This window comes from Populus alba, chromosome 1 (genome assembly GCF_005239225.2).
Source record: "Populus alba chromosome 1, ASM523922v2, whole genome shotgun sequence".
Lineage (NCBI taxonomy): Eukaryota > Viridiplantae > Streptophyta > Magnoliopsida > Malpighiales > Salicaceae > Populus > Populus alba.
Genome location: NC_133284.1, coordinates 33141624 through 33155565, shown reverse-complemented (window position 1 = coordinate 33155565; position 13942 = coordinate 33141624). Strand labels below are relative to the sequence as shown.

Below are 13942 nucleotides of genomic sequence, written 5' to 3'. Positions count from 1 at the left end.
TTTTCCACCATGCAAATTATGTCATATTAAATGTTTTTCGAGTTGCAGAACTTCTGTTGGCTTTTTAAACATGTCATAACTTGATTGGGATCGATCATTTTCAACACAATCCGCACACAGCGGCATTCTACCTGTAGCTTTTCATCCGTTTTAATACATTAATTAAAAAACTAATTGGGTAGGGTAGAAACCATATCATTATTATCCTCTTCACTAAGGATTATTTATTAAAATAATATTTTTTTTAAAAAATAAATTTATTATTTTTTCAATTTCATTCTTTAATATTAAATTTATTAGAAATTAAATTTTATAATTTATTTTAATTTACTTTTTATAAAATTATTTTAGTCTTATGATCTGGATCATGAGTTTTACTAGTTAACTCGGTTGATTCGATTTTTTTTAATCCTATTTTGTAATTGATTTTTTTAAAATTTTATCATTCAATATTTAGGTTGATTGAAAAATAAACTTTATAATTTATTTTGATTTACTTTTTATAAGTTTATCATAGTCTCATAACCTAATTCAATAGTATGACAGGTTGACTCAAGTTTTTTTTAATTTTTTTGTAATATATTTATTTTTCAATTTCATCTTTCAACATAGGATTGATTGAGAATTAAGATTTACAATTTATTTTTATTTTCTTTCTATTTAGGTTATCATAATCTCATGATTCAGGTTTGATAGGTTAACCTGAGTTAACTGGGGTTTTTTATTCTTTTTTTAATTGATTTATTCAACTTCATTATTCTACATTGAGTTGATTGCAAATTATGCTTTAATATGTTTTTTAATTTTGCTTTCTATGAGGTTTCACGATCTTATAACTCGGGTCGTGAATTTTACATATTAACTCGGGTTGATTGCGATCAATTAGATATGTTGTTATCTCAATATTTTTTTTTTAAAAAAAACTTCGTCTTGAATTTTTTTTTATCCAGTTATATAAGTTGCATTTTTTTACTTGCCAAACTAAATGAATCACATGATGTCAATCCCTACATAATTAAATTTTTTCTTTCTTGATAATATGTTAGTAATATCTAGATATTTTTCTTAATATTTTTTTAAAAATTGATTTGTCTCACATCATAACATTAGGTAAATAATCCAGTACTAAATGACTCGGTATTTTGTAGCAAGGTTTATTAAGAGCAGTGGATGCATGTACATAAGAGGATATTCAGTAAAAGTTAGTTATTTTTATTTAGTTTAGAAAACTAAATACTATATATTTATTAATTATATATTTTAAAATTTGTTTAGAACTTTTATTGATTTACCGTATTTTCAAGTTTCTAGTTTGTTTAAATTAGTTTTTTGAGTTTATTTAAAGAATTGTATACTTTTTAGAAAGATAGATTACTTAAATAAAGAAAAATCAATAATAAAATTTTAAATTCAAATTTATATGATTCATTTTTCAACATAATTTTTTGGTGTTTGTTGTCTATAATTTGTAGCCATAATTAATTGAGCTGGTTTTACTTCAGTATGGAACTGAATAACGGGCTGCTAATAGTTTCTTTTAACGAGCTCAATTTGAGGGTTTATCGTCTAGGGATAAATTCTTTCTCCAAAATTTGCTGCAAAAATCCGAAAATGAAGCTCTTTCACTTGTATAGTTTTCCATTTAGCTACCTGTATTTCCATCAGTTGATGCAATTCTGGATTACAGACACTTTGTTGTGTTTCATGTACATCCATTCTAAGATAAGAACATGCTGTCTTAATTTGTTCGATGCTACCCATACCTTCGATCTTATGACTTTATGGAGAGAGTTTCCAGTTTTATTAAGAACTTCATTTTTATAGCTAGCCGAAGAACCACCATAGAGCAGCTTCTAGATATGGACCGATTCAAGGAGGATGGATATTTTATTAAGGGAGATGATTATTTTTTATATGAATGGTTTATATTTATAGTTTTAAGACAGAACTTGATGGTCATAATATAATTTTTAATGACTTTTAGATCAGTTGAGTTTAGAATGTAGCCAAACCTAGGAGATATGAGTATAATAATTTTCCAGACTCTTGTAGCCTTGAGTTTAGTATATGAGTAAATCTAAGTATGTTGAATTTAATAATTTTATAGATTCAAGTTGTTTTGAGTTCAATATATTGTTAAACTCAAGTATATTAAGGTGTGTAAAGCTCAACACATGAACGAGCCTAAATATACTTAGATTTGACAACTTTCCAGATGTATTTTGTTTTGGACTTAACACATTGTTAGGGATGGCAATAGGTACACGTGGATCGGGTTGGTGACTATCCATACTGAAATTAAAATCATTATCCATACCAAACCCTGACTTGATTGGATATAGATTTTAAAAACCCGAACCTAACCCGATGAAGTCTCGAATATCCATAACCCGAATATATTATAGTAGATGACCATAAAAATGAAGATAAGAAAACTTGCCGCCACTAGATTTGTTGCTAGATCTACTGTTAACATTCGTAGCTGATGACTCAGCACTGATGACTCAGCATTTGTGTTTTCTATTTTCTGTTAGTTTGTTAGCCAACAGTTTCCTAGTCTGTTATTCGGTTATTCTGTTATAACCATCACTTGCTGCATGGCTATATATAGTCATGAGAATAATAATAAACAAAAGACTTTTGGCTTCTGAAAACTGTAGTTCACATTTGGTATCAGAGCCTTTACTGCCTTCTCTCTTTAAACATCTTATAGCAGCAGCTAAGATGACAAGTGATGGCAGTTTTGTTCAACCAGCAATTCCTCGCTTCATAGGACACTACGATCACTGGAGCATGCTGATGGAAAACTTCCTCCGATCCAAGGAATACTGGCAGGTAGTCGAGACCGGGGTTTCTGCTGCAGCAGATGATACCAACCTCTCAGAAGAACAACAAAAAATGATAGCAGATCAAAGATTGAAAGATTTGCGAGCAAAGAATTATCTTTTTCAAGCTATCGATCGTTCAATTCTTGAGACTATCCTGGATAAAGGAACTTCAAAGGGAATCTGGGATTCTATGAAGAAAAAGTTCCAAGGAAATGTAAGAGTAAAACGTGCACAGCTACAGGCTCTGCGCAAGGATTTTGAAATCCTTCACATGAAGGACGGTGAGACCGTCTCTGATTACTTTTCCCACACCCTCACTATCACTAACAAACTGAGGTTTCTTGGTGAAACATTGAATGATGTTACTGTCATTGAAAAGATCCTGCGATCCATGACTTCAAAATTTGATTACGTAGTCTGCTCCATTGAGGAATCCAAAGATTTGGACACCATGTCCATTGATGAATTGCAAAGCAGTCTGTTGGTTCATGAGCAGCGCATGCACAGTCATGTTGTGGAAGAGCAAGCACTGAAGATTACTCATAACAGTAACAGCAGCACATTTGCTCGTAGCAGCAACACCTTTCGTGGAAGGGGACGTGGTCGTGGGAGGCAAGGCTTTGAAAAATCCCTTGTTGAATGTTTCTACTGCCATGATCTTGGCCATTTCAAGCATGAATGCCCAAAGAAGAGCAAAGAACGAGATTCACAAGCTTATTATGTTGAAACCAATGAACCATTATTATTAATGGCTTATGTTGACAATACAGAGAAAATGGAGTATAAGGATTTCTGCTCAGAATTTGAATTCCTTGAAGTGGATGAATGCAGAGAACCTGAGTCTATTGGAATAGATGAATGCACAATGGAGTTACTTCTAATGGCGCACATTGAGAAGGCACCTGATGAGACAACATGGTTCCTGGATTCAGGATGCAGCAATCACATGTCTGGACACAAGGACTTCTTTGCAGAATTGGATGAGAGTTTTCGCAAAACAGTTAAGCTAGGGGACAACTCCAGCATTGATGTAATGGGAAAGGGCCGCATCCATCTGCAAGTGAACAACATTCCACAAGTGATCTCAGAGGTATTCTATATTCCTGACTTGAAAAACAACCTGCTGAGCATTGGCCAATTGCAGGAAAAAGGCTTGGCCATTCTGTTTCGATACAATAAGTGCAAAGTGTATCACCCTGAGAGAGGACTCATCATCGAAACAGCCATGACTATTAACAGAATGTTTGTTCTTCTAGCAAAGATCCAACTTCATGATCAGAACTGCTTTCTGACTCCAGAACAGAACTTGGATTATCTTTGGCACTATCGGTATGGTCATTTGAGTTTTAGTGGCCTGCAAACTCTACAACAAAAGCAGATGGTTCATGGATTGCCACAGCTGAGATGTTCTACACTAACATGTGAGGACTGTGTACTGGGCAAACAACACAGAAACTCATTTCCACGAGAAAGCATGTGGCGAGCATCTCAGCCTCTTCAACTGCTCCATGCAGATATATGTGGACCAATTTCTCCTATCTCCAACAGTCACCAACGATATCTTCTAACCTTTATTGATGACTGTAGCAGGAAACTTTGGGTGTTCTTCTTGACAGAGAAGTCAGCTGCCTTCAAACACTTCCAGCTGTTCAAGATAAAGATTGAAAAGGAAGTTGGCATCAGCATCAAGGGATTACGTACTGACAGGGGTGGGGAATTCACATCAAACGAATTCTCTGAGTTCTGCACAACCAGTGGCATCCATCGCCAACTCACTGCAGCCTTCACTCCTCAGCAAAATGGCGTGGCAGAGAGGAAGAATCGCACAATTATGAACATGGTTCGCAGCTTGCTCACTAGTAGGCAGGTTCCCAAAACATTTTGGCCGGAGGCTGTAAACTGGGCAGTGCATGTTCTTAACCGAAGCCCCACATTTGCAGTGCGTAACAAGACACCAGAGGAGGCATGGAGTGGCACAAAACCATCTGTTGCACATTTTCGAGTATTTGGGTGTGTCTCTTATGCTCATATACCAGACAACAAACGAACAAAGTTGGATAGTAAAAGCTTAAAATGTGTTCTGCTGGGAGTGAGCAAGGAATCCAAGGCTTACCGTCTGTATGACCCTCTTTCTCACAAGATAATTATCAGTCGTGATGTTATCTTTAAAGAGGAGGATAGCTGGCCCTGGAGTGAAGATCATGCAGCAGTAATTCAGGCATCTCTTGAATGGGGGGACGAAGATATAAACACTGAAAGTGGCCAGAATGAAGCTGTAAACAACAATGATATCCCTGCTAAGAATTGTCATGCCAAGGATAATGCAAGTGGATTTGCTAATGGTGATTATCATGTTGGCAGTACAAGTGGATCCACTAATATTGATCATCATGGTGACGGTCCAGAAGGAGATTTAGAGCAGCATCAAACAATCAATGCACATACAAATGCTGAGATTGACAATGTTCCCAGTCCTGCTATGAGACGTTCACGACAGCCACCATCATGGTTACAGAACTATGACAGTGGGGAAGGTTTGTCTGATGAAGATCATCAAGGTGATTTTGCTCTATTTGTTGATGCAGATCCTTTATCTTATGAAGATGCAGCTCGTAGAAATAAATGGAGATGTGCAATGGAGACTGAAATTGCTGCTATCAAGAAAAACAACACATGGGATCTCACCGATCTTCCTCATGGCGCAACAATTGTTGGAGTAAAATGGATATATAAAACTAAGCTAAATGAACATGGAGAAGTCGATAAATATAAAGCTCGTCTCGTTGCCAAAGGATACACGCAACGACATGGCATCGATTACACAGAGGTATTTGCTCCTGTGGCTCGTATGGACACGATACGACTAATACTTGCTCTAGCTGCTCAAAAGGGGTGGTCCTTGTTCCAGTTAGATGTCAAGTCTGCTTTCCTTCATGGTGAGTTGAATGAGGAGGTGTATGTTGAACAACCCCCTGGTTATGTAGTTAAAGGAGAAGAGAACAAAGTGTATCGCTTACGAAGAGCATTGTATGGGCTGAAACAAGCTCCAAGAGCATGGTACAGCCGCATTGAAGCCTATTTTCTGAAGGAAGGATTTGAGAAGTGTCCCTATGAACACACTTTGTTCATCAAGAAAGCATCAAACGGTACCTCCTTACTGCTTGTATGTCTGTATGTAGATGACCTCATCTTTACCGGAAATGATGAAACATTGTTCATCTCTTTCAAATGTTCCATGATGAAGGAATTTGATATGACGGATCTGGGCAGAATGCGGTATTTTCTTGGTTTAGAAATATTGCAACGAGCTGATGGTATTTTCATTTGTCAAAGGAAATATGCTCAGGAGGTGTTGGAACGATTTAATATGGCTGGGTGCAATGCTGTATCTAATCCTATAGTTCCAGGATTCAAGCTAGCTACAGATTCTGGGGCATGACAATCAACAGCACTCAGTACATGCAAATGATAGGTAGTTTGATGTATTTAACATCCACTAGACCTGACATTATGTTTGTTGTAAATCTGCTCAGTCGATATCTAGCACATCCTACAGAAATCCATCTTCAAGCAGTCAAGAGAGTACTTCGTTATATCAAGGGGACTCTCGCATATGGCATCCTTTATAAAATCAAGTGGCAATGCAGAACTACTTGCCTACACCGACAGTGATTACGCAGGAGATTTGGAGGACAGAAAAAGCACATCAGGTTTTCTATTTGTACTAAGTTCTGGAGTTGTATCTTGGTCATCAAAGAAACAACCTGTTGTCACACTCTCCACCACTGAAGCCGAGTTCATTGCTGCTGCCTCTTGTGCTTGTCAGGCTGTGTGGTTGAGAAGAATGTTGGAAAAACTCAATCATACCTCAGCTGGAACTACGATAGTATACTGTGATAATAGTTCTACTATTAAACTCTCCAAAAATCCAGTCATGCATGGTAGAAGCAAGCATATTGATGTTCGCTTCCACTTTCTTCGTGACTTAACTCGTGATAAAGTGATAACTCTGCTGCACTGTCGCTCTCAAGACCAATTAGCTGATATCATGACCAAACCACTGCCACGAATTGTTTTTGAGAGGCTGCGCATGTTGATGGGGGTCTGTGAAGATCCAGAAGTAAACTGAAATTGATATCTTCAGTTTAAGGGAAGGAATGTTAACATTCGTAGCTGATGACTCAGCACTGATGACTCAGCATTTGTGTTTTCTATTTTCTGTTAGTTTGTTAGCCAACAGTTTCCTAGTCTGTTATTCGGTTATTCTGTTATAACCATCACTTGCTGCATGGCTATATATAGTCATGAGAATAATAATAAACAAAAGACTTTTGGCTTCTGAAAACTGTAGTTCACATCTACTGCTATTTAAACAGACCACACAGACTTGCACATAAAAAAAAACCTCGGAACAAGACAAAAACATTAAATTGAAAGTGACCCAGTTTTTCATTTTTCTAGGAATTGACTAGCATCAATTAAGAGTTTTTGAAAATGAAAAAAGTAGACAAAACAAGGTTGTCACTTTTAAAAAAAGGAAATAAAAAAAAAATTTATTAGCATACCAGAGACGTAAATAAACTTTGTAAATGAAAATTAAGACAATAATAGATTTGCTCTATTAGAGCCACTACATCTAGCACAATAATTTGGTTTCAAAGAAATCAAGATTGTTAAAAGCACGATCAGCCACTACTTGATTAATTTGTTGCTAGACCTGTCGTCGCTATCATTGGAGGGGCTGTTGTTGTCGTTGGAGAAGAGAGCGAGAGGGAGCAATATGGAAGGTAAAGAGGAGAGGTTAGAGTGTGAAAAAACCCTAAATTTTCTATTTTATAGGCATGGTAGAAATGTAATTTTCCCAGACTTTAAGGTTAGTTTTGTAGTTCAGGTCAGGTTTTGGTAAGGTATGTCAATATTCATACCCTACCTTAACTTGACCTTTTGATTTTAGGTTTACTCAAACCTAACATGAACTTGAACAGAAAAAAAAATTTTCTATCCATTTGGGTCGGTAAAATTGTTATTCTTACACATGACTGAGCCCAACTATATCAAGTTTGGTAACTTGTTAAATCCATGTTCATTTGGGTTTAGCTTGTGGCAAAACCCAAGCATGTTAGGTTTGACAAGTTGTTAAACTCACATTACTCTTGGCTCAGCACATGACTGAACCTAAATGTATTGGATTTGATAATTTGCTAGATCTATGTTTGTTTGAGTTATCACCTAGTCGTGAATTTAAATTTTTTCACGAAGCATGAAAAATATGGGAAATATTGAGTAAAAAAATACTTACTCATCACAAGTTAATACCAAAAAGTAGAGAAACACGACCAATATTTTAAGGGGGTGCTTAAAAATGTGGTAGAGTTTGTTTTTTACTTGGAAATGTATTAAAATAATATATTTTTTTTATTTTTTAAAAATTATTTTTGACATCAACAAAATTTTTTTATTTTTTTATTTTTTATTTTTAAAAAAACTTACTCTATAAGGAATGAGATGCATGGCCACCCTATCGAGTAGAGATGATGTAAAGTCTAGGGGAACACAAGGTAAGTCCATCAATAGGAACACGCGACCGAGGGATGCATGGCCAGGAATGAAGAGTACTCGATCAGTCTTCGAGAGAGACTTGGCCAGGGAGAGAGGAGAGAGGCCTAGTGGATTTTGTTGGGAAGCTTAAATTTCATGTCTAATCATAAGGTTTTTTATTTTTATTTTTTATTATTCTTTAGATCACAAGAGTTGGACTTGCGCTCAAGCCCTCACTTCCTCTGCCTTCAGGAGATAACTCCTCACTGAAAATATATGGCATTCAATCCTATATAGGACTTTGTTTCTTGATATTTGGTTGAGAAGTTCAGTATCCAACTTGATATATGATAAATGATTTGTTGTATATCAGTTTTAATTTTCAACGGTTTGACCTGCTCAGCTACTAGTGTTGTTTCTGTCTTTCAGATGCTCGAGTAAACATGGTCTTGTGTTTTTATCAAGTCTTAGTGGTGTTCTGTCTGCTTGGAACAGCAGAAACAAATTGTGTGCTTGGCAAGGGACTTTTGATTTGTTCTTGATAAACAAAAGATTTTGTTGTGTTTGATTAAGGTTGGAGATGCATAAACCGGTAATTGAATTCCACATCAATCTCTCAATTGGATAGTATTCTTCTTGGACATCCGATTATAAAATTGGAAAAAATGCAGTGATTACACTGATTAGAGTGGCCTCTGCATGTACAAGGATGACAACAAGCAGCAACTACGACTGTTTATTTTCTGAAAAGTAGTTTTCAGGAAATTATTTTCTAAATTTTTTAATGTTTGTTTATTATTAGAAAAGTTGGTTAATGAAAAACACTTTAGTCAAAGAAAAATTTGATTTGATTTTCAGGAAAATGTTTTTCTTTTTATTTTGGACGGAAAACACTTTCCGAAGTTGTGAAAAATTTAGAAATGTCATAATATTTACTGATTATATCAAATTTGGTCCTCAAACTTTTGATTGCTATATATATGTGTGTGTGTGTGTGTGTGTGTGTGTGTGTATTGTTTTGAATATATTTTTTTCAATTTCATCCCTTAGAATTTATTTTTTATAATAATTTTGGTCCTCATTTTTATAATTGTTATTTGCCTTTTCCGTATTATTTTTTAATTGAAATTTTTTTATCTATCAAATTTGGTCCTTATTTTTTTTTATTTGTTACTTATTTTATTTGAAATAATTTATGAAATGTTAATTATTATTATTTTAATTTTTTCATCTTTCAATTTTTTTATTTTTTAATTAGATTTGATCTTTATTATTTTGATTATTATTTATTTTATTTGAGATAATTTATGAAATTATATATTTTTTTTTCAATTTCATTTTCATTCAACTTTTTAATTTGTAAGATTTGTTTCTTATTATTTTAATAAACTTGAAAAAAATAAAACATTAATAAGTTATTTTTCAGCTTATTTTCCATTATATAACCTATCACTGGAAAATATTTTTCAATTTATTTTTCATTACACTATCAAATATTAAAAATTAATTTATTTAAAAAAAAAATACTTTTCAGCAAATAAACAAGGCCTTGGTTAGTTTTGCTTCAATGGCTTTCTCCCTAGTTTCTTCCTTGTTCTTTATTCTGTGGAGGATTCACATTCGGCAGGGCGGTTGAGATTTTGATAGTAATCGAAGTCCTCAGGTAGGTTGCAGTGTCTCCTTCGCTTTTTGATGGCAATTATTTCTCACTTGAAGAATATGATTTGTTGCAGCGAGGACCATGCATGGCAATAAAGAAATTTCTTCTCATTGCACCAAAAGATCTTAGAGCCATTACTTTATCCTTTGCTTGTGGTGATAGGAAAGCGAAATTCGCCTCCAAAATGTTGTGTTGTGAGTTGAATAATTTTTTTTTTTAAATACACATGCTTTTCTAATATATCTTTTGATATAAAAAGTTTTCAATCATGAATAGATTTGTTTATATATTTATTTAATTAAATAAATCAGTATTTAATTAAAAAAAATTAAAATTAAAATACTTTAACTCTCAATATGAGTTAACCTAAATCAAAGATTTTCAATCATCCAAATCACAAGAATTTCTCCTATGAATGTTTTTTAATCTATCATGTTTCTTAATATGGATGATTTATCTTGGGAAAAAACTTAACCAAGCCTCGTGAAATATAATATATTCTTTCCTTTTTTTATACCATCAAAGATATGGAGAAGAATAAGTTAGGAGAGATTTTTTGCATTCAATATTTGGCCTTTTGCTTTAGTGTGTGTTAGATCTATTGCCATGCATGATCGCACGTGGGCAGATGCCTTGCCGGAGAGTGATGGAGAGTGCGGCCATGTCCGACGTCCGATGTTGATGCCGTTTTCACCAGCGGCTTCGTCTCTTCCTCCTCTACACAGTGGTATGGTCAAAACACAATTTTAACAACTTTTATTTTTAAGCAAAAATCAAACACCACTTAAACCATGTGCTCTGATACCAATTGTTGGGGATTCCGACCGGTGATGAACTGATCTTTGCTCATAGGAGGGGTAAGCACACTGAGACACAATATTTAACGTGGTTCGGCAAAACCGCCTACATCCACGGGAGAGAGTCAATATTATTTAGAGATAGAGAAAGAATACAACACATGGAGGAGGATCACATCCACTCACTCCCATCTCTCATTGCTGTATAGGGCAGCAGGGCTGCTGGTGGCAGCCCTTCTCTTTCTTTCTCTCTTCTTCTCTCTACATGTCTCTCTCCTCTCACTTTGCTCTCTAAGATCATGCCTCTTTTATAGACATCAATGGCAGCTCCTCTTGCTCCTTTGTCATCAATGGTGGCTGCCAAACTCATCTCTTCTTCAACAAAGGCTGCTGCCAACTTCTTCTCTTCTTCAACAATGGTGGCTACCAAAGTCAATGGTTGTAGCCACCATTTGTTGCACATGTAAAGGCAACATACCTAACATTATTGTCTCAATTTCCATGCAACAGAAACGACAGTGAGATCCCTCATAACTAATGATCTTCTTCTTAGCTAAAGAACTTCTTGTACTGAGACTGCCATTTAGAAGGAGCCATATGGACACATCCACTTTTGGAGGGGCATAACCATTCCAAAGAAGAACAAGGGAGGGATGAATTTCAGTAGCCGAGAGACTATCAAAGAAAAGGCATTATGAGTGAATTGAGTACACGCTAGAGCAGTGGAATTTCCATGATCAAGCTCTCTCGCATGCAGATCTCACAGGGCCGGAGGGGTCTTCTCTAGGATAGGTTGAGCGAGGTATCTGTCGAATTATATATATCTGCAATGTTAGTTGTTTGTTGCAGGGAAAGGTTAAAAAGTCTAAGGAATAAGAGTTGGAGAGTGGTTGCAGAGCCGAGGTAGGAGTCAGTCCAAAACCAGATGTTCCTTCCGTCATCGACCTTAAACCCGACATTTGGATGTAGAGGAGTGGCTATGCTTTGTGTTGAGGAGATCGTCGAAACCATGCCATGACAAGTTGGAGATAAAGAACCTGCAAACATAGGGAGACCATTCATAAAATGAGGTCGGTATTTTTGAAGGATGAGGTCTTGCTAGCCTCCTAACACTCCTTTATCTAGATTTCACAGCCATTTAAAGAGCAGAGCCAAATTTTCATTGTTGAGGGATCCCAGCTCGAGACTGCCAGAAGTTTTACTCTTAATTACCTTGTGCCAAGCCATCTTAAAAATGCCATGAGAGCTTGAGGTTCCCTTCCAGAGAAAAGAACGAGTTATAGAGGAGATGGCTTTAGTAATTCCCTTCGCATAGCGAAAACAGACATGCAGAACAAAGGAAGCGAGCTCAAGACTAATTTAATTAGACTTATCCTCCCAGTCATGCTCATAAAATTCTCTTTCCATATGCTTAGCTTTGCTCTAATTGTGGACAACATTGGTTTCCAAGATGAGAGTCTTCTAGGATTGGCTCCAAGAGGTAGTACAAGGTATCTGACCGAGAAAGTATCGTTATAATAGAAAACTGTGTTCGCCAGGCTTGAGGTGTAATTGTTGTCCAAGTTAATTCCTATTAGTGAGCTTTTCTAGAAATTAACTTTCAATTTGGAAATGATCTCAAACCAAGAAAGAATCCTTTTGACATGTAAAAGAGAGGAATAATCATTGGAAGGAAAATTAGAGAGTCATCAGCATATTACAAATGAGTTATGTAGTGTCCTGGAGAAGTTTGCAAGCTTTTTGAAGTAACCTGAAGCTAATGCCTTATTGAGTAAAACTGTCAACCCTTGAACTACTATGTCAAATAGAAAAGGAGAGAGAGGATCCCCATGCCTAAGGCCCCTCTCCATACTAAATTCTCTATTAGGGGAACCGTTTATCAAGATGGCTAATTTGGAAGTGGATAAGCATTCAAAGACCAATTTCCTCCAGTGAGAGCCAAAACCCATATAGCCCATGCTAATGTCAATATGCTCCCACAGAATTGAGTTAAAGGCCTTATAGAAATCTACCTTTAGTAAGAGGGCTATGCTCCTTGTTGCGGACGCCATGAATAACCTTTTTGCTATCATGAACCCATCTAAAATCTGACGCCAAGCAAGGAAGGCAGTTTGGTTTACACTAATCACATCTAGCAGAACGCTTCGAAGCCTAATAGACAAGAGCTTTGCCACTATTTTATATAACCCATGAATCAAACTTATTGAACCAAATTGGGAGAATCTGCTCGACCCCTTTATTTTTGGAATTAGAGTTATAAAGGAAGAGCTTATACCCTTTGGTGGTTTTGGAAAAATCTCTAACCATCATGAACACATATGAGCTGATAATGTTCCATACCTTTTTATTGAAGGAGAAGGTGTACCCATCGAGGCCAGGGGTTTTGGAACCATTACAGTCCCACACAACTTGCTTCACTTCTTCAATTAAAGGTGATCTTTCTAGCCAAAACAATTTAGCTTCTGAAATTTTAGAGAACCTCAAATGTCCCATTTCAATTCTTTTACACTTTGGTTTGCGAAACAAGGTGGAGGAAGAGTTGGCAACGCCTTCTTTAACATTGTTTAAGGAGACTAGGCGACTACCATTCTGCTCAATCTTCCTAATGTAGTTGCGTCCTTTCCTTAGACTTACTGATAGGTGGAAAAAACGGGTGTTCTTATCCCCCATTTTACACCAATTTTGGCAGGATTTTTGCCTCCAAATATCTTCAACCCTTATACTGACCTCCTATAGTTTAGAGTTCAGTCCCTAGAGCTTTGTTTTTTAGTCTCAGACAAGGGGTGTACTTCACTTAAGTTTTCAAGTGTTGTAATGGAGTTTTGGATGTCTGCAAGTTTTGAATTCTAATCCTTGAAAGTGGATTTATTCCACTGTCTCAGTTTTTTCCCATAGGCCCCAACTTCTTAACCAGTCTAAAATCACCAGGGAATTCCTTGCAACTATCAGACTAGAGGGCCTTAAAATCTGCTAAAAAAGAATGGTGTGACAACCAACAGTTTATGAAACAGAAAAGCTTCCACCCCTCGTCTATATTAGGGATTTGGAAGAGCAATTGACAATGATTGGACATCCCCTTAAGGTAGCGGTAGAGAGATAGAGACAGGAATTGTAGTTGA

The 13942-nt window shown here is 36.0% G+C and overlaps 1 protein-coding gene across 1 annotated transcript; it reads right to left on the bottom strand.

Annotated features, from left to right (window-relative positions):
• Positions 1-12511: 12511 nt before the first annotated feature.
• On the bottom strand, positions 12512-13493 carry LOC118055409 (uncharacterized). Its single transcript, XM_035067306.1, has 2 exons — positions 13164-13493; positions 12512-12910 (listed from the first exon to the last, which is right to left on the bottom strand). The coding sequence occupies exons 1-2, from the start codon at positions 13491-13493 to the stop codon at positions 12512-12514; spliced, it is 729 nt and encodes a 242-aa protein (XP_034923197.1).
• Between the last annotated feature and the right edge of the window lie 449 nt (positions 13494-13942).